The 27,868-nt window shown below is 44.0% G+C and overlaps 1 protein-coding gene across 4 annotated transcripts in view; it reads right to left on the bottom strand.

Annotated features, from left to right (window-relative positions):
* Nucleotides 1–10,954: 10,954 nt before the first annotated feature.
* The window catches only part of LOC109689049 (uncharacterized), a 595,734-nt gene continuing 578,820 nt past the window's right edge, over nt 10,955–27,868 (bottom strand). Inside the window, exons 5-7 of one of the 4 annotated variants that reach the window (XM_074053377.1) lie at nt 16,608–16,818; nt 16,428–16,488; nt 10,955–15,007 (exon numbers count right to left, since the gene is read on the bottom strand). In XM_074053377.1, coding sequence (XP_073909478.1) covers nt 13,864–15,007; nt 16,428–16,488; nt 16,608–16,818 — 1,416 coding nt within the window. In that variant the 3' untranslated portion in view covers nt 10,955–13,863. The remainder of the gene's footprint in view (nt 15,008–16,427; nt 16,489–16,607; nt 16,819–27,868) is intronic. The other 3 variants (XM_074053378.1, XM_074053376.1, XM_074053379.1) reach the window with 3 other exon arrangements.

The raw sequence follows: 27,868 nt of genomic DNA, 5'->3' as shown, positions 1-27,868 counted from the left end.
TAATGTTATATTCAACATAATGAAAAACCCAGGATGTTTGCATTGGAGATCTCTGTTGGAGACTGCGTAAGCCCTTTTTTGTGTATAAATATATAAACATCTTAAGGAGATCCTTATCATACAGTTAATATAAAAATAGTTAACTTCTGCCGTATTCTACTGCTACTTAAAAAAACAGTTTTCAAACTTGTTTCAATCAGGTCTCACTAATCTCACGCATTCAGGGGTTAACACTGCGTCACACTAGAGGACAAAAAAAAAAAAAAATAGAAAGGGCCATGTGAAACCCAGGCAGCCTGAAAGAGGAATCTTGGAATTTAGGTAGTTAAAAAATGACCCTTGCCTGTTTCATTGTGTCATAAATAAAATCTGGGATTTAATTCCCTCTTACAATATATGGGTCTATTAACAAATGGGCTTTCTATAAGCTGTTTATATACAAAAATAATATTAAGATTGCTTTCTTCCTTTTTAAAAATACAAATATAAATCTCTGTGTTAAAAGGTCTTATAAATTATTTTCAACAAATAGAAAATATGTAAAAGCTACTAAGGATATGTTTTTTTTTAAGGCTAAAGAAAAAAGCACTTTTGGATAAAAAGGATTATGTAAAAAAAAGGTTGTCCTCAAGAATTGTCTTCCCCCCAAAAAAGATAAAACTTTTAAGAGCCTATGTGAGTGACTAAGTTGACTTAAATCTAACAGTTACATTAAAGGTTTTGCAAAGTTTAATTAAAGTTAAACTTTAATGTACTGATATTAAACTAAAACCTAATTCTCTAAGCTTATAACAAGGCTTTCTTAAAAATATTGTTCTGTTGATAATATTTACAAAAAGTAACTTAAAAAAAGGCTTTTGTTTTGTCAAGATAACTATCAAAGATTTTTTGTGCTACAGGTTGATCGAAGAATTTACCAAGGCAATCAAGTAGGAGAACAAGAGTTTATTAGGACCCAGAGAGGCGATAGGCAGCTGAGCACCGGGAGTGCTGCTGCACTGAAATGAGGAGAAAAATTTATTTATGTAAAGCCAAATAAAACAAAATAAAAGTGCACCCTCCAGAGAGGATACAGAAAACTCAAAAAGGAGCACTGCACTGGAGGTCTTGAGACCTCAAGATTTTATTAGAGCCAATGGAGTGGAGGTAATTATTCCAAAAACAAAACAAAACCTGGATTTTGTGTCATTAACTCTCAAACAGTGGGCTGGGCAGCATTTACTCCTTCCACATGGCAGGCAGAGAGAATTTTTGCTCTGGGATGTCCAGATTGGGCCTGTTATTTTAGAGGGGCTCCATTGACTAGAGATTGGTGGAATCCTGCTGTATATAATAAACCATGAATTAATGTCAACACTCTGTGATGTGAGCCCTTCTCAACATCTGAGCCATAATTCTTGGCCACTAGATTTCCTAACTCCACACTTAGTCCCCATAAATATTTACCTGTGTTCTCTGGTGATTTTTGTCAGGGTTTTGACCACTAAGGTAACTGAGTCATGTTGGTTTATGTAAAATTTTCAAGATGACCTCATGGTTAACCAACTGTTGTCTTGGGTGATTCTAAGTTAGTGCCTTGTATGTGTCTGTGACTAGGCTGTTTGGGGTCACTGACTCTGTCCACCACCCCCATGACTGATGGGAAATCTGGGGTTTTGGATTTTGTCAGTGTGGACATCTGTTTTCATACCTATCCAAAAATCTAAGATTTTACTCCAACGGTAACAACTAAATTAAAATGTATGTGTCACCTCTGCAAAAGTGTGTTGTTAAGTGTATCAAGCCTTCTAAAATACAAAGTGAGACTGCAGGAGGTCAAGGAGACACTTCTCCCTCCCAGGAAATTTCTGCATCTGAAAGGCATCTCTGCCCTCAAGCAATGCACAAAAAGGCTATAAAACCCCACTCCCCATCCTGACCCATGGGACCACCAGTTTCTGGGTGCCCCTGCATTCACCACTATACAGTCTTTCTCTTCTCTTCCCTACAAATAAAATCTTTCCAACCTTTGCTGCCGAGTCTACCTGTGCTTTCATTCTCAGAGCAGTCTCAATAACCCTGAGCACCTGAAATTCTTGTGTGTGTCACCTGTGCCTCATACTTGGTGATGCACCAAGGGACCAGTGTTCACCTGAGGTTGGTATAGGTTGTGCCAAATTGGGAAAGGCTGCCTAGGAACGTGACTGTGACCATCTGGCACTCTGATGGAGTCTGTTCTCCAGGACAGCCCCCACCATGGCCTTCTCTCTCTCTCTCTCTCTCTCTCTCTCTCTCTCTCTCTCTCCCCCTCTATCTATCTTAAGAAGGATTTCTCCCTCAGGAACCTGAGGAAAAGCTCTGAACCCATTACAGCTGTAAGGCAGGCAACCCGAGAGAATTCAGGGGCTGGCTGGGGGCTTATACCAGACTGCCAATACTATGTGGGTGGAGCCAGACTTCAGTGCACCGAGGCTTTTTTTCCCCTCTCCTTAAAATTTCTCTCTCTCTCTCTCTCTCTCTCTCTCTCTCTCTCTCTTGCAAGATCTGACCCGCTTAGGAGGAGGTCTGAAAACAGCCAGTGGAAAGGAAAGTTTCTCTTCAACTTATAAGGGTCCTCTGGCCAGGGCAACTCCATGGTGTCACCCAAAGGCTGGAGATGTAACTTCCAACCCCCCTCCAGCCATGTCCATGGCAAACAGACAATCAGATCCCTCATGCTTCCTTCATGGTTTCCGTGGCCCGAGAGTGGAGGTCACCCCTTGCTTCCAGTGCTCCAGTACTGCCTTTGGCAGGATTGACCTGGACAGCAGTGATGATCAATAATCCCTCATGCATTGAGCCTGGACACTCTCTTTTTCCCCAACCCTCATCCTCTCCTTCCCCTTTCCCAAACAGTTCAGGATGAGTGACCTACCCCCTTTGTTCTAAACAAACTCCTTCTTCAGCAAGTCTAGGAGAGATCCCTACATCCCCCTCTGCCATGACAGACATCAGTTACACTATAACTTAGGCTTAACTGTCTTTGTCAGGCATCAGGTCAACTGGTTAAACAGTTTCTGCAGCCTGCCCCCAGGAAAAGAAAAAAAAAAACAGTTAAAAGGCAGAGACCTTAAGGTCTCTATTTTTGTCCCTTACCACAACAAAAGCCTTCAGATGCTCCCTCTCCTTTTTTTCCATAAAAAGCATATATGCCTCACAGGATATATAGGGGAAAAAAGTCTACATCATCAGGAGTCCCCATGCACACCTCTGCAGGGGTCCTCCCTCTGGCCATGCAAGCCCTCTTGGTTACTTTGATAGAGTTATTTTTAAATGACAAGCCTTCAGCTGGTAGAGGAGAGCCAGGTACCTGGGTCACAGGGCAAACAGGCAAGTCAAAATAAACAGATGAGAAATGGGTCAGGGGTCATTCCGCAGGGGGCGGGGGGTGGCTGCAAATGGAAAACCTAAAAGTCCTCCTTGGCCTTAACCACAGGTGGCAGTGGCGGGAGCAAGGGAGAGCGGGACGCCCTCTCCCTCTAGAGTTTCTCCTTATCTGGGGACACTTAGATAAAAGGAGAAACCTCTGTTAAGGTGACCAATTTTCCCTTGTTTCTCTTTTTAGTCAGGAAATCAAGCCTCAAGGATGCAGGAAGCATCCACTCTTGCTTGCTTATTAAAACATTGGAAAGATCTTGATCCAGAAAGTCCTCAGCAAAAGTGACTCAAGTTTTACTGCACCCAGGCTTGGCCACTGTATCCTCTGGGAGATGAGGAAACATGACAGAGGGAGGGAGCATTAATTATAATACCATTCTTCAATTAGATATGCTCTGTAAAAAGGAGGGAAAGTGGACTGAAGTTCCATACGTTCAACTGTCCTTTTTCCTAAGAGACCACCCAGAATGTCTGAGCAAATGCAGGCTAGATACCCAGACCATGGTGACATTTTGCAAAAAAACCCTCAAACTTCCTTGAGGAGCCAGAACTAAAAAAAAAAAAAAAAAAACCAACAAAACCAAAAACCAAAAAACCACCATCTAATGCTCCGTAAGCTCCCCCTCTTCCCCCTTACCCAGCCACCTCACACACTAGACGCTGTCCCACAGGACTTTACCCTCTCCAGTTAATTCCTAGAGGGGACAGAGCTCATGTTCCTTTTAGAGTGAGTGAACTTAAAGAAATAAAAAAGGATTTAGGAAATTACACAGAAAATCCAGATCAGTACATCCAGGCATTTAGAGAAGTCAGCCAAAACTTTGAACTGAGCTGGAAAGATGTAATGTTATTGCTATGTCAGACCCTCACTTCTCTGGAGAAACAGTGGGTTCTAGATCAGGCAGTCACAGGTGCAGAAAATTATCACTTATATAAAAGCAGCCCTACAGGCCTGTCTCCTACTGGGCCCTCACAGGAGGAGGAGGGGGAGGGAGAAGAAAGACAAAGAAATTGGATACCTAGAAGGGAGCCTCAATTCCCAATTCCAACAGGAGATCAGGCAGTGCCTAGGTATGACCCTAAGTGGGACCCTGAAAATGACAAGGATGAATGAAGTTGTAACCATTTCATCCACTGCATTCTTGAAGGACTAAGGAGAGCCAAGGTAAAACCTCTCAATTACTCCCAAGTCACAGCTGTACCGCAAGGACCCTTAGAAACTCCAGTAGCTTTCCTACAGAGACTTAAGGATGCTTTACAAAAGCTTACCAACATTATACCAGAGGATTCAGAGACAGCCCCCACCTCTTTGGGTTAGCTCTAACCCAAGACTTGGCAGAATGGCAATACCCACAAGCTACTCTGCTACAATATGTAGATGACCTCCTGCTCTGTGGACCAAATGAGCCTGTCATTTCACGAGCCACTGAGTCCTTACTAAACTTCTTAGCAGACAGAGGTTATAAGATCTCTAAAGAAAAAGCCCAATTGTGTCAGTCTAGGGTTACATGTTTAGGTTTTGTCCTGGAGAAAGAAATGAAGTCTCTAGGAGAAGATAGAATCTGTCCAATCCTGATGTTTCCTCTACCTAAAACTATAAAGCAATTGAGGGCCTTTTGGGGGGTCACAGGATACTTTAGAATTTGGATCCTGGGATATGCAGACCTAGCCAGGCCCTTATATTAAATCCTTAAGGAAGCACAGAAGGATCCCCAGCCCTTTATTGAATGGGATGACAAGTCAGAAAATCCATTCCACCAACTAAAAAAGGCCCTTATGACAACTCCCACCCTGGGTCTCCCAAGACAAGTTTCAATTTTATGTCTATGAAAAGGGAGGACTGGCCTTGGGCATGGTGACTCAGCTCTGGGGCATCACTCCCCAGCCAGTAGGCTACTTAAGCAAAGAGTCAGATCAGGTAGCCAAGGGATGGCCAGGATGCCTCAGAGCAATGGCCACAGCAAGCCTTCTACTGCCTGAAGCTCAGAAACTTATCCTAAACCGCCCCCTAACAGTTTATACCCCACACAACCTAGGGGGAATTTTAAACTCAAGGAGAACTTTGGCTATCTGACAGCCGTCTACTTAAATATCAGGCCCAGCTTCTGGGAGGAACAGAAATAACTTTAAGAACCTGTCAGAGCCTAAATCCTGCATCCCTTCTACCAGAGGCAGAGGGAAATCCTGAGCACTCCTGTGAGGAGGTACTTATGGAAAATTATGCTGCCCGACCTGACTTAACTGATGAGCCCTTAAAAAACCCAGATCTAGAATTATACACTGATGGCAGTTCCTTTGTCAAGAATGGTGTCAGACATGCAGGGTTTGCAGTTGTGACAGAATTTGGCATCCTCAAATCAGGTCCTCTTCCTCCTACTACAAGTGCTCAATTGGCAGAATTAGTGGCCCTAACAGAAGCCCTAAGACTGTCAAAAGAACAGAGTCAATATCTATACAGATTCTAAGTATACCTTCCTGATCCTGCATGCTCATGCAGCCATTTGGAAGAAAAGAGAAATGCTAACTACAACAGGAACAACTTCCCATAGAAATAAGAGAGGTTACTTTAATAGTTTTAGGGATAACAACATTAGTTGCAGCCCTTGCTGGAATCAGCTATGGGGTCATTGCCAATCATGTAACTGCAAAAAACCTAAGCAAAGTGGTAGAGGACACCTCAGACCAGGTAGGCCTTGCCATTAAGGACATGCAAAGGTCTTTGTTGTCCCTTGCCTGTATGGTCATGGACCACCGCCTGGCCCTAGATTTTCTTTTGGCTAAACAAGGGGGGGTGGTATGTGCCATCACCAATACTTCCTGTTGCACATATATAAACACTTCAGGCATTGTAGAGGAACGTGCAGATTACATTCTCCAACAGGCTAAGTGCCTCAGGAGCAATCTCTTGAAACCCAGGTTTCTACTCAGGTAGGGGAACAAATAAAATCCTGGCTTCCCTCCAGGACTTGGTTCCTACCCTTTCTGGGGCCTATAGTTGCCATTATTCTCTTGCTTGTGTTTGGGCCTTGCATTTTAAACTTACTTGTCAAGTTTGTTTCTTCTCGCCTAGAATCCATTAAACTACAAATGCCTCTGGTGGAGATGAAAATGACCTATTACTGTGGTCCCCTTGACAACCCCTCTCGTGGTCAGCCCTGATGCTGCGGGACTCTTCATCACCCCCTGTCAGTAGGAAGCAGTTACTGAACAGACTTTGTCATCCCTATTCCTAACAGCAGTTAGGGCGGTCACTGAGAGGGGGGACTTGAAGGACAGACCGAAGGAGGTCAAGGAGACACTTCTCCTTTCTAGGGAATGCCCAGCTGTATCTGAAAGGCATCTCCACCCTGAGGCAATACACACAGAAAAAGGCTATAAAACCCAATCCCCACCCTGACCCATTTGACTACCAGTTTCTAGGTCCCCCTGCATGCCCCACCATGCAGTCTTTCTCTTCTTTTCTTTACAAATAAAATCTTTCCGATCTCTGCTGCTGGAGTCCACCTGTGCTTTCATTCTCAGAGCGGGCTCAAGAACCCTGAGCACGTGAAATTCCTGTGCGTGTCATCCGTGCATCAAAAGTTTAGATAAACACTGTACCAAAGTGGTGCCCTCAAATTATACCTGTGTTCCTAACCACAACAAGGAGAAATTAGTGATGCTGACATTACTGCTGCAGCCAGAATTGTTATCCTAAGGTGCCACAACTAGAAAAATACCTACACTGTTCTGTTAGTTGCTAAATTATTTATCAAAATGTTACCAGTGGCTCTTTTGAGTTTTTGTCATTATAGTTCTGATCCTTCTGGGGGCATTTACAATCAAATCCATAAAAAGTGGCTCTAATAACTACTTTCGTGTTACCCATGTTAGCTTTTTAGACATCTGCTTTTGTTAGATTGTGTTTTGTATTGTCTTTGTCTAAAAACCCGCTGCCTAAGAGCCACTTCTTCTAAGACTCTTTGTTGCTTAAATTTGGCCAGAAGGGTCTACTTGGCACTGACTCCCACCTGATCTGCTCATTATTCCTCCCTGCCCCTGACATGGGACCCAAATCAAATAAACAAACAAAATCCAGAAAAGAGCGACCAATCAAGAAAGATCTTCAGTCTACAGCCATACCACCCTGAACACGCCCTGTCTCATCTGGATTTGAAGCTAAGTAGGGTTGGGCCTGGTGAGTACATGGATGGAAGACAGATCTTCAGAATAGACTGCTCAGAGACAAACAGTTTGGAGACAAAGGGGGAATGCCATCAAAGTTCAAATGGAGTCACTGGTGCCAGACCTCTCAAAAATAACCAAGGCTGAGTGGATTAAAGAAATGGTTCTTATGCACACGTGGCTATCTGGCATTAAAGCCCTTCCAGACACAAACTCATAATTTTAGACAGGGTCTTCTACTTAAATATAAACAAAATAACTATTTTCACTGGCTCTAAACATGTTCTTTAATACTTAAAATGGTGGTTTTAATGTTATTTTAAACAATGAGTTTTCTTGGACATGTATACTAACAGTATATTGTTGCCAAGGTAATTTTACTAAAAAAAATACTGTCTAGATAAAAAATAAAAACTAAAACATCCAACCATCAAAACCCCATTGGAAGGGCCCTTTTGTTATTACCTTCTCTACTCCCATCTGAGCTAAAGTAGCAGTGATTGCTCCTTGAATCCACCACAGTTGAGTCAAGCCAGCCTCTCTCGAGTGGAAGTGCATCCCTGATCCAGCTTAACCATGCAGGGTCACCCTCCAGAACCTAAGCACCTTCCCCTGGCAGGACTCCACTTCCCAGGAAGCAGCAGTGGACCACAAACAACGAAAGAATAGCCCTGCACTACTCACCAATGGAAGCTGACTAGTCTATGCATGGCAAAGCTTGAGGACTGAACTTTCCAACAGGACAAATGGATTGTTTTTCACTCCAGTTATCTCAGTGTAATGCTTTGTTGCCCCTTCTCTGTATCTGCTGCTGTAGTTCTCACCCTAGTCTTTGCCACAGGATTGGAAGATAGCGCCCTGGCTGATTGATCTCACAGTGAAAGGTTTTTATTAACTCTCTTCTATCTCTTTTGCAGGATGCATAATTACTGTTTATTGTTAATTATCTGTTTTAACAGAGGGCTAAATAAGCAGCCCTCTTTTACAAGGGGAAAGCTGCCCCTAACTGCACTTGTGTCACCTGTAACCCTGTAAATTTCACTGTACTTAAGCCATCTGATTACACACAGAGAAAAGCAATTAATACAAAAATAGATTAAAAGGATCTTGACCCTGAGACTCTAATACACCTCAAATTAGCAACTGTTACCCATGAGAGTTCGTCTCACTGGCTGAGTCTATAGCACAGACACTAAATGTCACTTCATGCTGTTTGTGGGGGAGACCAACATGGGAGAGCTTTGGGCTTGGGAAAAAGATGACAAATGGCCTGTAATGATGTCATAAAAACACAAATCCCTAAATAAAGATGATTCTCTTTGACTGTAAGTGGGTCTGAGTATCAAAGTGGGGAATAATGTAGCATGGAGGAGGATCAGAAGAAAACAGTCTAAGCCTGAGTCTTGAGAAAGTAGCAGGAGGTAGTGATGTCATAGCAGAGAGATAAAACCTGAGAAATCTGAACATGAGGAAGGTCACATAGCACTAGGGAGGGAAGTCGCAAGCACTAAGATAAAGTAGCCAATAAAATTAAATATAACCATATATGGATTAGACTTTGCTTTTTGATTCTGTAACCTGCTTGCAAGGGTATATAAGGTGAGACCCCTTTGTTCATGGGGCTCAGTCTTTGGACAAGAGTCTGCTGGGCCTGTACTGGTGTTGAAGAAAATGTTACAGACAGGATGACTGACCAGCGAGAATAAGACTCAAGCCCAGGCAGTTGGAGGAAAGGAAGGTTTATTATGCTAGCAGGCCAGCTCCTGAATATCTCCAAAATGGCGCAGGCCCCGAGCTCAGGGTGGCTGAGGTTTTTATACTGAGAAAAGCTGCAGCAAGCAAGCGGGGAGTGCAGAAGCAGACACGACAGTTAGCTGTTCAAGGTTCCAGTATATCATGTCAGCACAGCTGGGGATGAAGGCCATCCGCAGTTTCTAAGGAGATAGCTGGATGCAGGGGCTCTGGCTAAGTGGAAGGGCTTTACTCATCTTTGGTTCTTTTCCCAGCTTTGATATCCTCTGGGTTTCCTTATCACTTCTAATCCCTGCTAAGAAACTTATCCTAGAAATCCTTACAGCACACCTAGGATGTTCTAGATGAACGCTGAGGGAAATTTAGATTCTCTTCTAAGATGTCTCAGGAAAGTGTGTGTGCCATTGAGATATTGCAAGACAAATGCCAGAGACAGGTGACAGATCCTGGGAGACACATCGCCTTCCTCTGCTACAGTTTGGATAAGTGTCCCCTGAAAGTCCATGCTAAAGACTTCAGCACTAGCCAGTGACGCTCATGGGAGGTAGTGGAACCTTTAAGAGGCAGAGCCTGGTGGGAGAAAGTTAGGTCTTGGGGGCATGGCCTGGAAGGGGCTATAAGGACCTCCCCTTCCCCTTCCTCCCTTTTTTGATTCCTGAATGCCACGAGTGTGCGGCTTCCTTGGTCACACACTGCCGCCCCGATGCGTGGGCTTGTCACAGTCCCAACATTAATGAAGTCAGTGGATCGTGGACCAAAACCTCTACAACTTGAGCCCAAGGAACTTTTTTCCTTAGAAGTTGAATGTCTCAGGTATTTTGTCACAGAGACAGAACACTGACTAACACAGACTCCCTGAAATCCATCAGGATAAAAAAAACAAAAGGGAATCCATCCACAACTAGATTACCATAAGCATAAGAGTTTCTGTCCCATTTCGTGTATGTGGGACCAGACTGAAGACACGAGGGGAAATGGCCACACACTCCCTACCTCAGGAGCAGGGGGCAGAGGAGGAAGTAGGTGGAGACATATTTGAGGGAGGGACAGGTCTGAACCCTGCATCCTGAGCTCTGTGCACAGCAGGGGCTCATGCATGCTTGGGAGATGAGACAACTTGAACTATATTTATTGATCATCCTCTGGGTCAAATTAGTGCAGAAACCCAGCAATGTGTGGGTCCTGTGGAGATAACGCAAATGAAGCCACACACTGAGGTTCACAGGGACTTGGTTTATTTGACATTGTTTTACCAGCAGCCACACACTGACCTAGATCAAGTGCTCAAGAAATATTTGAGGGAGTCAAATCCACCTCCTTTCTACTAAGTTAGGATATTCCTCAAAATGTAAGATGTCTATGGCTCACATCAATTATTCCTGGGAAAATCTTCAAAATCACTATATTCTTAGCTCCAATATCACTGATGTTCTATGGATGTCTGAGACACCCAGAGCTCCTTTTCTTCATTCAAGCAGGAAACCAGTGACACCATGCATTTCATGGGGAAATCCAACTATGGAATAGCACTGTGCAAATCATTATGATATTCACAGTTTCAAGGGGGTGCCATTGTGTCAGCCACACTAACAGCAGCAAAATGTCAGTACCAAACATGAATGGGAGTTTAAAACCACTTCAAAGGCTGCTGAACAGATACAGAAACAAAGCAAATACCTGTGACCCAGTGCAACAAGTCTCAGGGCTGAAATGTATGTCATTCTTGTAACATTTGCCATACTCGAACACTTTGGACCTGTGCAAAACTAAGATGACTCACACCTCCATTTTTATCTTCACAGGAAGGCAGGGCTGTCACTCCCCTCTCTACATCTTCCTTGCCCAGTCCTGAAACACTGCCACAGATAGAAGTGGAAACAGAAATGGTCAATGATGGCACTATCACAAATGAGTGTCCCGATGCTCCTAGCAGATACAACCACATCCCCAGTTTCCCTATTGATGCACAACTTCAAGGTGCTCAGCTACTGTGGGTTCTTGTTCTCTACTGCCTTAAAGAATTAAAGCAAGGAATACTGGCAAAGTAGGAGCAAAGGAATCCTTATTGCCATAAAGCGAAAGTAAAGGCTATTTGAAGAGCCAAGAAGCTGGACTGGATGGCTGAGTGCTTTCAGTTTCCCTTTTTATTGCTGTTTAGCTCCCCCTTTATTCCCCCTTTCCAGTTCACTGTTCCCAGACTATGCATTTAAAACCTCTGCTTCTTGGTTTTGTCACCTCTGTTCTCAACACATTCTTGCTGCAGGTGGGGACTGCTGAGAAAAACCACCAAGCTTCTTCTTATTGCCAGCTTGTAGGCTGGTGCTCTGCAGTTTCTCCCTTCTGCTGCTGCAAAGATGGTCCCGTGGTCCCAGTGTACAAATTTAGGTAGACAGGCTGCCCCTGCCCCACTAGACCACTCACTCAAGGTACTGCTGGAGATTGCATCAGAGCCAGCAGCATCGCTCTCCGTTTCACTATTGTGTCGCATTTTGTGATTGCCTGACTTCACAGCCCTTATTCCCATTGTACACACGAGCTTTCTCATTTGGTACCCATCTGTCTTTCCTCATAAAAATGTAAGGACTGAAGACTTTGTTACATGTTTGAGAGCTCTGAGTGCCCGGCTTCTGTGTGAACCCTTGCTGACTTGAGTCTGCAACTTCAGCACGAGGGATGGTGACAAATTAGCATCACTAATACTTTATCTGGGTGAGGTAGACCTTATGGAAATAGTGACGTTTCTGTTCCTTGCTAGGTTTGTTACTGTGTCAATAATTTACCTTAAAGATGGGACTCATTTGAATCATAAGAGATTTTTTATTAAGTATTTTGAATCTTATTATGGAACAAGGGTCTAAAGACATTTTAACTTACATATTTCATGGAAAACAGTCTCTGATACACTCTGGGAAATATTGCAGTGTTCAGATAATAAGAATGGCAAAACAGGTCCAAAGTACTGCAGCTGTCTCACCTCATCACAAGGAGAAGACGATGGCACTGTCTAAACATGGTAAAGAACAACAAGGTTAAAATGACAAATGTTCCCTTCTTTTCATTAGCAGGTCTCACTGATGCTTCTTAGAGATGAGCTTGAAATACAGCCGTTCTTTCTGACTTCTAGGTAAAAACCATCATGACCACCAAGGACAGAACAGCTGCTCCACCTGCTCCCAGCACCACTACAGAGAAGCATCTGCTCCCCTGATGGTCAGTCAGTAAGCTGAAGCCACACAAGTCCTTAGAAGTTCTGCTGGGAGCCTCTTCCTGGCACATCGCAGCTCCTTAAGCTTTCAGGCAGATTTAGCCCTCCAAGTTTCATGTGTGCTTTGACAACACGCCATCCTGGTGGACACTGAAAGGAGGGCAGCCAGAAGCTGTCAGCTTTTGGTACGATCAGAAAAGGACTTACTATCATGATAAAAACTGTGACTATGTCATGAAAAGTATCAATTCAAATATATTAAAAAAAAAAAAAAAAACAAAAACCTTGGGGTTGAGAGGGCAATTTTGTCAGGTGGTTTGCTGAGCACACACGAAGCCTTATTCTATCCTCAGCTATGCCTGCTCTGTATTGTGAATGGGGAGACTTGAAGAAAAATAAAAAAAGAGAGGGAGACAGAGAGACAAAAGCACTCCTATGAAACTCATGAACTCCCCAGGCATGGCAGTGGGCACCTATAGACCCAACTACTCAGGAGGCTGAGGCAGGAACAGTGATTGCACCTAGAACTTCTGGACCAGTATGGGCATTATAGTAAATGTCACCTCTAAAAATAAGTAAATGAAAACAATTTCAAAATTAACTCATGCACTATTACTTAAGGAATACCTCAGCATCATCACACTCAACCTTTGTGAAAGTGAGAATTAGCAATCCATAACTCAGTGATGCACATTAAAAATGAGCCACTAGAAGGACGGCATAACTTTGACTACATCTCTGCAATTGTGACATCGGGGAAACATGCAGGTGGAGGAATCTGCACCAAGGGTTTCATGCTCTCTAGATTTACAGGATTTCTCCACATAACTGTGGAAGTATTTGTGAATCTGGAAAACCTTCAAGTGCTTCTCCCATGTAAGGATTTGGACTCAGTGTGCAGATTTCCATGTTGTTGCAAAGCTGTGGGCCAACTGGAGACTTTACACAGTGTTGACATACAAGGTTTCTCTCCTGTGTGTGCTTTCATGGCTTCCAATTGAATGTGGGGGACTAAAAGCTCTCCTGCACTGCTTAGTCATAGGCTTGCTCTCCACCATGCCTTCCCACAGGTGTTAGCAAGGTTGGGTGGTCAAGCCCTCCCACGTTCCCTGTGCAGGATTTGTCTCCACCAAGAGTCTTCAAAGCTTCTGAAAGGAATGGCAATGGACTGTCTCCAACACTGTTTAAATTCACAGGCTGCAGTTAAATATAAATCCCTTTATGTACTTATGACTGAAATGATTGAAGACTTTACCACACAGTTCACACTCATTTGCTTATTCTCCACTGGGAGTCCTTCCATATTTATACAAGGAACTGGAACACCTGTAAGTACCTCACATCACTTACACACCACTGTGAGTCCTCATGTGTCTTCGAAGACTTTTGGCGTAAGTGAACGTTTTCCCACATTCACTACATTCATAGGACTTCGCTCCATGGGTTCTCATATGATCTTGAATGTAACTGGAACAGCTGAAGGCTTTCCCACATATCGTACATTCATAAGGTTTCTCTCCAGTGTGAGATGTTTGGTGATTTTGATAGGATTTAGAGTGTTTGAAGGTTTTCCCACATTGTTTACATTCATAGGGCTTTTTCTCAATGTGAGCTACTTCATGAATTCGAAGGGAATAAGCGTGAGGAAATCCTTTCCCACACACCTTACATTTATAAGGCCAGTCTCCACTGTGAGTCACCATATGTCGTCGAGCACTGTGGTGAAAAGTGAATGATTTACCACACTGCTTACATTCATAGGGTCTTACTCCACTGTGGATTCTTTCATGTGCTTGAAGGTGACTGGAATGGGCGAAGGCCTTACCACACTGCTTACATTCATAGGGTCTCTCTCCAGTGTGACTTCTTTCATGTAACAGAAAGGAACAACGATCCCTGAAAGCTTTCCCACACTGCTTACATTCATAGGGTCTCTCTCCAGTGTGGATTCTTTCATGTAGTAGAAAGGAAAAATTTTTCCTGAAAGCTTTCCCACATTGCTTACACTTATAGGGTTTTTCTTCAGAGTGAAGTGTTTCATGAGTCCGAAGGGAATTGGGATAAGGAAATCCTTTCCCACATAGCTTACATTTGTAAGGCCGATCTCCACTGTGAGTCACCATGTGTCTCTCAGCCCAGTAGCGAGAACTGAAGGCTTTCCCACATTGCTTACATTCATAGACTTTCTTTCCAGTATGAATCCTTTCATGTCTTTGAAGACTACTGGGACACCTAAAGGTTCTATCACATTTCTGGCAGTCATAGCGGCTATACCCATTTTCCTGAAAGTCACATAGTTGGTGTTTGGAATCAGATCTACTGTGTCTCTTAAGGGATGAGTGAACAGTGGCCACTTTTCCACACATACGGGGTTCGGGATGTTTTAGTGTACAAGGAGTTTTCTTCATTATACATTCTTGATTCTGGCTGAAGGTTTCTCCACACTCACTTCCTTCTTTACCTTCACAGACTCTCTCCACCACTTGACTTCTGTTAAAAAAAAATGTGAAAACACATTAAGGGCTTGTTTATTAACAGCTTTCTCTTTATGGTGGGCTACTGGATTTACATTTTGAGGACTGAATGCATTTTAAGTTACCAAATGCCTCCTGAAAGGATTCCCAGGAAGGGATGGAACGATCCCTCTGGCAACTTTGTACCTCAGACCAGTGTCACATTCCTGCTCCTCATACCTGGCCTCCTAGGCGTTATGATTAGGGGTGTACACCACCCCCTCTGCATGGGAGTGAGCGAGTGTGGGAAGACACCAGAATCATGTTATACCAGGAATGTATTCATTTTCTCACGCTCTTCAAGAAATATGGACGACTATGATAGCAGAGGCAGACCTCGGTCCTTGTTTCTGGTAAGAGAAGAATTCAGGAAAGATGTGGAAAAGTAGCAAAACTGATAGTAAAGTTTCTTAGGAAAGGAATACACTTTCACTAGACTAAATGTGGGTCATCTCTACACAGACACTGAGGATGACAGGATTTCCATTTTTAATATAGGAAAGTGTGGGCTTTATGCCCTCTTCAAGTTGTTTGAACAGAAGTGGACTCAATTCTCTGCAAGATGATCAGGCATATGGTTATTATCTTTTATTTTTTATTTTATGGTGGGACTGGAGTTTGAACTCAAGAGTTTTCTACTTATAAAGCAGGTGCTCTACCACTTGAGCCACACCACCAATGTATTTTGTTCTAGTTATTTTGGAGATGGGATCTTGAGAACTATTTTCCTGGGCTGGCCTTCTACCATGGCCTTCTGGATCTCAGTCTTCCAAGCAGCGAGGATTATAGACATAAGACACCAGGGCCAAGCTCAGTTGGTTAATATCAAAACAGTGATAGTCATCTGAGCTGTCTCTCTTTTATGATTTTCTTTCTTTTTGGGGGCCAGTACTCAGGTTTAAATTCAGGGCCTTGAGCTTGTTGAGCTGGTCCTCTACCACTTGGGCCACATCCCCAGTCATTTTTGTTTTTGTTATTTTTGGGATAGGGTCTTGCTTTTTGTCCAGGATGACTGGAACTGTGATCCTATTATGTTTCCCGCTTACCTAGGAAGACAGGTGTGTGCCACAATGCCCAGATACTGGTTGAGATGGGATCTTGCTAACTTTTCATCTGGAATGGCCTACAATCACAATCCTCCCAATCCCTGCCTCCCGAGTAGCCAGGCTTGCAGGTGTGAGCCACTGTGCCCAGCTTTCATCTATGTTGTCTTAATACAATTTCCAAGTGAAGTATTTTGCAAACTCTGAACATATACGTATACATTTTAGATGAAATTTTCCAAGAATAAACAAATTTGTATTTGGCTTCTTAGTTTACTGTGCTTGTTTTTAAAAGTTCCTGATATACAATGATTCTCTTCAGTGACACTGTTATTCCTTGTGAGTGTGAATTACCTGACATTTCTCTGCAGATTTTTCTTCTGTTCTTCAATGTTCTGGTGTTCCCATTTTATTCCTAAAATTTAGACACAGAAAAACCACCTTGAATGACTGTAAAATTATACAATGATCATTAGATTCTGTTCATGGTACACCACAGCCATGCTTCACTTATGCCACACCATGGATGCTTACCATTTTCCAAATCGCTGGGCAGGGCTGACAACCAAGAAACACTGTGCTCTAACTCATGAAGTAAAGCAATGATACCATGATTACCTATAAAAGACAGGTTCCTGAAGGTTTCCAGCATCACTTCTCTGTAGAGTTGCTTCTGGGAACGATCCAGCAAGGCCCACTCCTCCACATTGAAGTTCACAGCCACATCCTCAAAGGTCACTGGAGCCTGAAACATTCCACATGTTACCATGAAGCAGGATGAGACTGACAGCACTGGTCACTGGAGGGTCAAATCATGCTGCAGACTCCACACAGGTATCCTTCCTGGGACTTGGCAATCAGACTCAGCCCCCACACACGCTCTTACTCTGCAGTTGTGACTTTAACTGTGCAGTAAAGCCACAACCTAGTAGGAGGAGCCTGTCTCTCATTTGTCAGTATAAGTGGTAACATGCACAGCCCATCACCACTAACATCTCTTTCCATACAAATCTGTGGCACCTGTGATAAAGTCCCACTGTCCAGTGTGCTGAAGGAGTTAACAGCCAGTCCTCAGACTGTGTGGCTTGAGGACAGCTTTTCACAATGTGTGACCTCTGGTGGCACCAGGCAATTGGATTTGGGGGAAATCCCAGCACTCTTAATACTGAGAGAACTATAACTTGCTGCATGAAATCTACCTGGAGACACTTCTATAAAAAGCAGCAGGGGTATGAAAGCTGAAACTGCAACTGATTAGTTGCTGAAGGATAAATCTATTTGCTAGGTTAGAAAGGTAAAATCTTCAGCAGGCAAGTATGAAGAATTTCCAACTAATCTGAAAAATTACCTCCAGAAATACCAGTTTTCACCAAGAAGAGTACTTTTCCATTAGAAGGACAAAAATCACACAATACAGAGAACTAGGAAGACATGGCTCATTAATACTTGCCAGGCACCAGTAACTCATGCCTATAATCCTTACTCAGGAGGCAGAGATCAGAAGGATCACAAGCCAGCCTAGGCAAATAGTTAGAGACCCTATCTGGAAAATACCCATGGTATTAAGGGCTGGTAAGTGGCTCAAGCTGTTGAGGGTCTACTTAGGAAGCATGAGGCCTTGAGTTCAAATGTCAATATTGTCAAAAAATATAATAATAATAATACTATGCCATCTTTTTTTCTTTTTTTGGTGGGAGTGGGGTTTGAATTCAGGGCATCCTGTTTGCAAAGAAGGCACCCTATCACTTTAACCATGTCTCTAGTCCCTTTCGCTCTGCTTATTTTGGAGATGGGGTCATGAGATCTATTTGTCTGGGCTGGCCTTGAACTGTGATCATCTCTGTCTCAGTCTCCCAAGTAGCCAGGATTGCAGAGGTAAAACATGGCACCCAGCTAACATGCCATCTGTAAGAAGCCTTAGACACTGAGCTACTAGACAATGTCTCCAAAACAAGTGTCTTAATGCCAAATAGGTATAGACAGAATGAAAGAACAAAAGGAAACTAGGAAAAGGATGTGTGATTAAAATAATGTCAATAAAGAATTCAAAGGATCCAAGGAGATGATGAATCCATTAATTTGGTCAGAACCCTCAGGGGCCAATCCTCTCTGGACATGCCTTTCCAGAAACCCCTAAGGTGTGCCCTACTACTGCTGTAGGCATCGCTCAACCCCGTCACATTGACAACAAATGTGAACCACATACTACATTTTTCCCCAGCATAGAAGACATGAAATGGGAACTTCCTAAACAACAGAGGTTTACTTAGCTCACAGCTGTGGAGGTTCAAAGGCACGGCACTGGCATCAGCTGGGATCTGCCGAGGACTGCCTGGCAGACAGCACCATGGCAGCACTGTGACAGAGGAAGTGATCACATGACCTCCTAACAAACCAGAGAAGGAGAGAAGGGCCGGTCTTCAGATCCCTCCCACTGGTCCTACCTCTAAAAGGCCTCACCCTCTTTCAGCACCTCCACATTGTGGCTCAAATTCCCAACACCTGAACCCTTGGGGATACACTCAAAGCACATACAAACCATTGCAGTGTCTAAAGGCACATTTACGCAAGCAGAAGAAAGAACCAGTTAACATGAAAACAAAATACTTGAAATTATACAGGTTGGAGGAAAATAAGGATGAAATTGACACCATGGGTCATGAGCAAATCTGCCTTGTAGGAATTGTTAAAGCTATTTCTTCATTGGAAAGAAAATGATATAGGGTGTGAACTTGGATCACATAAAGGAAAGTGGGTTAGGCCGAGCCACGAGTGAGACCTTGTCTTAAAAATCTGGAAAAAGAAAATGGAAGAAAATGAAAAGGCAAAAGGAACAAAGATAGAAAATAATTAGAATATGGCAGAAATTAATCCAATTATATCAATAATCACTTTAAATGTCAATAACCTATTCTGTGTGGTTTTTTTTTTTTTGGTAGTACCAGGGTTTGAACTCAGGGCCTCATGCTTGTTAGGCGAGCACTCTACCACCTGAGCCACACCTCTAGCCCTAAATGTGAGTAATCTAAATGTAGTAATTAAAAGATAGTGAATCAAGCTGTACCATCTGGTACCGCTGAAGGAATCCGAGTCAGCATACAGGACACACCTGGATGCACACCCATGCTTGTGGTGCTCACAACTCACACCAGCCCAACTATGGAATTAGACTAGCTGCCCATCAATGGATGCATGCATGGATTAGGAAAATGTGCTGTATAGACAGTGGAATATTATTCAGGCAAAAAGAATGAAAACCTATCACTTGCAGGCAAATGAATGGAAATGGGAGTCATCACATCAAGCACAAGGCAGACCCCCAAGGACAAGTGTTGTGTATGTGCAACGTATGGGAGAAGGATGACAGGAAAGAAGGAGAGTGTCAGAGAAAAGGAAGAGGCTGGGGAAGGGGGAAGGGAAGGAAGGCTGTGACAGATGTGAACAAAGCATGTTATATGCATGTGTGAAAAAGTCACAGTGAAATCCACTGTTCTGCATAATTAATAAGCACTAAAATATAAGACAGACAATATTAAAAAGTAAGACCCAACTTTCTTGTCTGTAAGAAAAACCATTTTGAATACAAAGACAGAAAGGAGAGTAGGGAGGCATTGATCAAAGACTTAGAAATTTCTGTTGGATACTAGATATAAATTCAATAAATCTGTGAAAGTGGTGATTGTTAATAACTATGTTTTATACTCTGGAAAATCAGTATGGAAGTAGATTTTGAGTATTATCACCACAGAAAGTAAATGTATGATGTAATGTATGTGTTCATTATCTCAATTTATCCAGGCAGCAAGCATGCCTATTTCCAAAGATCATGTTTGCATTTGTAATGTATTTAAATTTATCAACAGGAAAGTATGTAACTATTTTCAATTAAGATAATCATACCTATTAAAATAAGTTCAATGCAATTTTATGCAGACACATACACTTCTACATTGACAGAAAGAAAGCTGCAGATGCTGTATCAATTTCAGACTAATCAGGAAGTAGCTCACTGAAAATGACAAGGAAAATAGGGATCAACTAACACTGAGGCAGTGAATGCTCTGTGAAGACACAACAATCACGAGTACATGCACCCCTAAATTGAGCGCCAATCACATCAGCAAAACACGTCTAGGACTGCAAGGAACATCCACAGCCATGATTCTATTTGAGGACTTCCACACAATCCAATTAGTAATGGACAGACTTCTTTCCTTTGGTAAAGGAAGAATTTCAGTCCTGATAGAGTTGACACAAAAGTATCACTCATCAGCTGGAGACATATGACACTGCAGAATGTTCCCTCTAACAACTAAACAAGGCACATTCTTCTCAAGACAAATGGAACATTCACCAACATACCTCATATTCCAAGCTATAAAACAAACCTGGGTTATAGATAGAAACCACAGGAAGTATGCTCATAGACTATACTGGAACTAAAGTAGAAATCACAGGCAGACACACAGTGGGAGAATCTTGAAATAACTGCAAATTCAACTAAATTCCTATTACATGTGTCAGAAGTCTGAACAGGAATTTAAATGTTTCAGAAGACATGGAAATGAAATACATCTTATCAAAATGTGTGGAATGTACAAAATTCAGCTCTTAGGGAGAAATTTAAGGAAATGAATGGATCAATATAAAAGAAGGTCTAAACACAAGAATCAAATCTTATACTGTTGAAAATAGAGGAACATCGTGAAAATCCCAAACCATACTCAGAAAATGGGCATTAGAGAAGGTGTGGACCCAATAACAAACAGCAAACCCACACAAGACATCAGCAAAACCAAAAGCTGGTCCTGTGAAAAAGATCACCGAAACTGATAAACCTCAGCTAGCCAAACACAAGAAAAAAAGGAGGGAACACACCATTTATCATTATCAGTAGAAAACTGGGCCATCCACGCTAATCCCATGGACACGGAGGACCACTGAACGATTTCATTCCCTCAAATTTAATAACATGGCTGAAATGAACCAATTTCCAGAAAGGAACAATGTACAAAAACTTGCACCAGGAGTGGTGGTATAAGAATGTAAAAAAACTTTCATTTTCTCATATATGGATAATGAACAATTGGTTGGTGGAGTGGCTCAAGTGGCAGAGTTCCTGCCTAGAAAGCATGAGGCTCCAAGTTCAAACCCCAGTACCACCAAAAAAAACCAAAAGAAAATGATCAATTTGATTTGCAATGAAAACCCTACTCCATAAGCACCAAAATCAAACAAAAAAATTAAAGAAAAAAGAGAAACAATTTCAAGGAGAGTGGAGGTGTGGCTCAAATTGTACAGAAGCTATGTGTAAGAGGGAAGCCCAACTGCAGTCACACAGATAAAAACAAAAACAAGTACAACTGTCCTAGGATGGCTAAGACAGACAGACGGGGCACCAAGGCTTTTGGGAAGCAAGTTTATTAAGCAAGGAGGCAGCGACTCAGCAGGACTTAAAAGGCTGAGCCTGGAGAACAAATGGTCCTTCCTTATATACCATTTAGAGCAGGTTACAGGATTTGGGGGGTGGGGGTGTACAGCTTGTCCTGTACATGGCCATATGCCACTTCATGGCCACTTTAATCTCTGGGGCGAGGTGACCCTTTCTCTGGTGCAGCCCCAGGAGCTACTTGACATTCCTCAACTCCAGGGTCTTTTTTGTTTCACTGTAGCACTCATTATCGCCCTTCCTGCCACCCAGCAAAAACTGATTTCAAGTCAAATGAAAAGTTCACAAAGGATGAGTGCTCAACTCCAGTGGTAATTAGTGCAAAGCAATACATAATCTTACAGAGATGCTGGTCAACAACAGGTGGCAATAATAAATGACCATTCCTGTGTGGACAATGGACGGTAATAAAGACAAATGCTTCACGCTGGAACCCAGTAGCTCACACCTGTAATCCCAGCTACATGAGAAGCCAGCCCCAAGCAAATAGTTTTTGAGACCCCATCTCCAAATTAACCAGGGTAGAATGGACTGGAGGTGGAGCTCAAGTGGTGGAGCACCTGCTTTGCAAGTGGGTGCCTCGCAAGCAGGAAGACCCGAGCTCAAACCCCGGTTATCAGAAGCCCGGGCCCAGCACCAGGTGGCGGTAGAGACGCCGCTTCCACCATCAGGAAACTCGGGGCGCTCAGGTCTGCGCCGGGATGGGGACGGGGACCCCGCGGCCACTCGGGAGCCTCCCGCCACCTCCGCCGGCACCGCGCTGTGGGGAGACGCGGGGCTGCGGGCGCGGAGGGACGGGGGCTCCGGCGGGGACAAGGGACAGGAACTTGGGGTCCCGGCTGCGGCCCCGCCCCGCCCGGGGACCGAGGGGACGAGCGGAGCGGCGCCGGCGGCGACTCTGCCGCAGACTCCGGGGCTCACGCGGGGCCCAGTCGCTCTCAACCCCTCCTCGCCCGTGTCACAATTCCGCCCCACACTCACCATTCCTGACTGCCGGGTGTCCTGCTGTCCACTCCTGCTCCTGGGGTCAGCGTCACACAGCGACAGGAACTGGAGGGCGGAACACCTCACACGTACCAGGTCAGCAGCGTAGCTATGGCGGCGGAAAGGAAGCTTACGGGGGAGGGGCGGGCCTTTCTCCCTTCCGCCCTCCTGATTGGACGACTCCTAAGGCTCTGATTGGCTACTGCTCAAGCTGAGTGACAGGAGAAGCGATGCCTACCTGGTGGCGAGGAGGCGGAAGGACCCGTTCCAGCTCTGCGCCTCGAAACCCACGCTTTCTTGTGGGCACCGCCCTGGTCTCACCTGAGGGAAAAGTCATTGAATGAGACCTGTGTCGTGGCTCTCCAGAGCGGCCACCTGCTTCTTCCTGAATTAGCTAGGCTCTTACTGCATTAACCTTCTGAAGTGCCTTCAGTGGGGACATCCCTGACTACAGAGGAAAAAGGCAGCCTAAGCCAGGACGGGCCTCGCTGGAGCAAGAGGTAAGTGCTCAAGTCACGCTTGAGGAATGGAACTTGAGGCAGTGGTTATGGCCAAGGCTTTGTCAACACGTTTTCTAATGATTTACCTGTCTTCAGCCAAGAAAAAAAGAAAAGAAAAGAAAAACCCACAAGGGCCTGTAATTACCCAGTGCATGGGGAAACAGGTCTATAGAACCAGTATTCTACAAAGTTAAGTAAACTTGAACCAGCTCACACAGGCAGCCTCTGCATCCAAGTTACAGTGGAAACCAGAAGGAAATCCTCATTTAATTCAGAAGATTAAACTCAAGTGGCTCAAGTTGTGGAGTGCCTGCCTTGCCAGCACAACACATTGAATTTGATTCCCAGTGCCAAAAACAAATTAAAAAATAATATATACATACATACAAGACTAGACTGACTCCTGAACTACATCACTGGAGTAAACCACCCCTGGGGTGAGGCAGGGGCACATAAGAATATCACCCTAGGAGCCATCACGTCTAGCTGTGTCCCCTCCTTCCAGTGTCCTTTAAAATCTTAACATTCACAACAGGGAACCCTCATCTGGAGTCACTTGTGGTTTCACTTAAGTTGTCAAATTCATAAACCCTTTCTCCAGGGCACTACATGAATGAACGCTTCTCTAAGGCTGACCTTCATAGGTTATCTGAATATATTCCATTTAGATTGATCAGTGCACCTCTAACTGCAGAAACACCAAAACTATGTCCAGAATGGAGTTTTATGGCAACCATGCACCATCTCAAAGACCAGAACCTCCAAGTGCATCTGCTCAAGGGTCTCCTGCTCTCCCCAGTTCTGCAGCTTCTCACTGTCACTCATCCTTCTTCTGAGCACCTGGAGGCCACATTCAGGAAAGGCAGCTACATGCCCAAAACACACCAAGGGGACCTCACAGTCCTCCCTTTGCAGACTAAAGATGGAATTCTACCTGGAATCACTGGCCTCTAACTTGAGCCCCTGACTCCAAGTTATTCAACTGCTTCACAGCAACATTGATGAATGAAATGACACAAGGAAGCTGAATCCAATTCTTTGCATATGAAATGAGGACAATCCTACTTTCCTTCAGGGATGGTGAACACAAAAAGGTGGTGGAATGCAAGTTCCTCACAACCCCTTACAACACACTGTCCTATGCAACTGTTGCATGGGACTGTGTCCTGTTATCATAAACTATTTATAGTATGTTGCTGAGACTCACTACTGATTTAGCAAATTAGCAAAAATGAAGGAGTAAGGTTGTGAAAGTGTGATAATGAACCCATGTTGTACAGAAATGTGTGTGCACTGGATACACAGTGCTTTGACTGCCATCTGATGGCAGTATTGTCTTGGGGACTGAGTCCATAAACCTTTAGAATGAGACACTAATGCCAGGTACTTTCAGAATTCAGTGGAACTTTTGGACACCATCCACTGTGGATATCTTCAGACTGTTGTAAGAGCCCACACATTTGGGTCAGAACTGCACGGGGTAAACACAGCTCACTCCCTCACTCCCTCTATGCAATATGCAACAGTGCTCGTTCAACCTCTAGAGTCAGTTTCAAGTCTGATTACAAACCATGTTTGAGAAACCCACACATAGGACAAAACACCCTGGCTCTCTTCCAAACCTCTATAGCTTATTCTTTTCCCAGCAGCTATGGAGAACTGTGTACACACAGCAACGTGACTACGTATAAAACCAAACCAACCCTTTGGAATACTGGACGTGTATCCTCCAAGTTGGTGGAGGCCTCCCCTATCTCCCAACTGTAAGGACCCACGAGAACCCATGAAGATTAATGTCAAATATCCATGAATGGGATCACATGGTGAAATACTATTCAGTTTCTTCTGCCATGCATTCAAAAATATTTAGCATCTCCCACTGCCTAAGAAGAAACTCTTCAAGAGCCCTTCATGGTCATTCATGACCTTGGCCTCTTCCTGTGTGCCTTCATGTCCCAGAACTCCCTCAACCACTTCCAACTTGCTAGGCTGCCAGGACCACAGAGGTCCTTGACCCAGAAGGGCTCAGGGAAGGAATAAACAGACAAGACACATATTGAAAGGGCCAGAAGGCTGATGACCAACTGGCAAATTTTTTATTTTTGCATCAGGCTTATAAGCAGTACAAAGTAGGAAGTTATACAAAACAAAGAAAGTTTCTATGCCTAAGAAACAATGCCCTCTACCTGAAAACAATGTTCTTGGTCCAATCTCCTAGGTTTCCTAAATGAACCCTGGACCCTCCTAATTTCACTAACGAAACCCAGACCTCCCTGTTTTCACCTAGTTTCACCTGGTTTCACATACACAAAATCCAGGCCTGGTTACTAAGTACATATCACATGTTCCTGACCTTTCATAAACAAATACCTTCAGGTTAATGTTTCTTTTCTCCAGACAAAGGGAGCCACTCCCTGTCCCCTCAAAACCTCAGTGAGAGACATGGTGCACTTGCAGTCTCTGACCTTGTCAGGATCCTGCTAAGCTGCAACAACCTTGTCAGATGGCTCCCGACACTAGGCTCAGTGGAAAACACCGTTGTCCCTAAACCGTGTAGCCCTCTGTTTCCCTGATCCTTTGCACTCACTGTCATCTCTACCCAAAAAGCCCCTCATCCACTTGCTTCCTCGTCTGAATCATAACTGCACATTCCTTAGGTGTCACTTTAGACATCGCAACTGTTTTTTCTAAGTCCTTGTGTGGGCCATTTGATGATCCCGTGGTCCTGCACCCTCCAGAGCTTCCTCCAGGGACTTGTGTATTCTTCATAGTCTCTAATAGCCTCCCCAATGAATACTAAAAATCTCAGATGAGGATCCCTTTGTTCCTAGTCATTGTTCACTCCCAGCACCTACAGTATTTCCATAGCAAATAAACATGTAACTCACAGTTGCTGTGTCTCTGAGAAAACAGAAGATCAAGATGCTTGGCAATGTGGCAGGGATTACAAACCCTAGGGTGCATTTGGGATGGTCTGAGCAGGGACACAGGGAAATCCAGAGGTAGAGACCATAGATAACATTGGTGGTGCTTAAAGGCTCCAGGGAAGGAGCAGTACTGGGTCAGTAGGAGCCCAGGTGAAAGTCAGGTGTGTCCCTCAGCTTCAGGCCAGATTCCACTGGAATGAGAGAGCCATATCCTGTATGTCCTCTATGTCCCAGCTAGGTCTATACTGACCCAGATCTGGATTTGTAGGGAAACAGAATTTGCCCCATGTATGTTCACTAATAGTGTGTTTCATCCTCTCAGCAGGAACCTGGAAAGGACTGAGAGAGAACAAGATCATTGGTCACCATGAGAATGCTGGGCCCCATGACATCACCCTTTATTGATGCTGATGGTACCAACAGGCACTTATGGTACCCAGAAGCACAAGAGAAAAGGGGTCTGGGCTCAGGCAGTCACATGCAGTGGAGATGGGCCATGGCCATGATGCATCTGACAGATCTACTTCTCTGGCTGTCCCTACTAGAGCATGCAATTCCCATGATCTTGGTAGAGAATATGGTTGTTGTTGGTTCCCATTTTTGTGAAAAGGCACAGACAGCACTACGCTGAAGAAACATCTTTTTCTTGGCTCAAGGATGACAGAGCTCACCATGTCCCACCAAAGCAAGCATCAAGTCCCTTGGAAACTTAAGATGTCAAGGAGAAGGCTAGTATAGGCTCACATCTCAGAAGATCATCCAGTCAATCTCACTTATTTTGCAGAGGAAACTTAAGCTCAGAAAGTGTGAGTAATCAGGCCGAGTTATCCTGGTAGGTCTGCAGTCCTGGCAGCACTGTGGCTCCACTGTGGCCACAGTTTTGACTGACCAGGACCTGGTTGTCTCTTCTACTGTCATTTTGATACAGTTGAATTAACTGTCTGCAAATGCCTGAGTTTGGGGACAGGCTTGTGGAGTTGGACAAGTGACAATTATGCTGTTGCTAACCTTCAATCTTGGCAAATAAATGATCAGTGTAGAAGGATATAATTTTCAGTGCACACAGCACATGTGGCACCGAGTGAGTGATTTGTGTGACAGTTGTGTCTCCCCCCTTTCCCTCTGGTAGCACATCTTTTTGTCAATTCTACAGCACTCATTCATTTGAGACATTCTCTGGGCCTGTGGCTTCAAGGGTCACAGAAAAAAGTACCAGAGGAAAAAACTTCTCATGCTATTGGGGAAATGGGAACAGACCAAGGCAGGTAATAACAGGGTGATCATACTGGTATGAAATAATCGTGAATATGGCCAGGTGCTGGAGGATCGTGCCTGTGCACCTAGCTACTCATGAGACACAAAGGATCTCTGTCTGAAGCCATTCTGGGCAAATAGTGTGAGAGACCCTATCTCGAAAAAACCTATCACAAAAAAAGGGCTGGTGGAGTGGCTCAAGGTAGAGGCCCCGACTACACACCCCAGTATTGCAAAAAAAAAATTGTGAATATGATAAATAGAAAGGATGAATAATCTTCCAGGAGGATGGAATGATACAAGGTAAGGAGTGACCCCCTGGAATGCTTCAAGATTCAATGGAAAGTGGGGCTCAGAACAACCTTCCAAGAGCAGTGGGGAATAGAGCAGACAAATGCTTTCATGAGAAGAGACTGGAGGACAGGACAAGGTGATCACACTTGGCTCCAGCTGTCTTCTCTACCTCACCCTGTGTCCAGTGTGAAGCTAGACTCTCCCAAATGCCCTACCTCAAAGACCTCATGAGTCTCCCAGCAGACTTATTGAAGACAGCAGATATCATATGGAAGTCAATGTCCCCAAGATGCACCTCAGTATGTAGAAGAGTCACAGGAGTCCCTCATTAACAGCCCCTTTGACAAGGTGCAAAGTGCTGCAACCTGCCTACCTGGGGTCTGTTCC

This window comes from Castor canadensis, chromosome 14, assembly GCF_047511655.1.
Source record: "Castor canadensis chromosome 14, mCasCan1.hap1v2, whole genome shotgun sequence".
NCBI lineage: Eukaryota > Metazoa > Chordata > Mammalia > Rodentia > Castoridae > Castor > Castor canadensis.
This window is presented reverse-complemented; position numbering and strand designations above follow the sequence as displayed.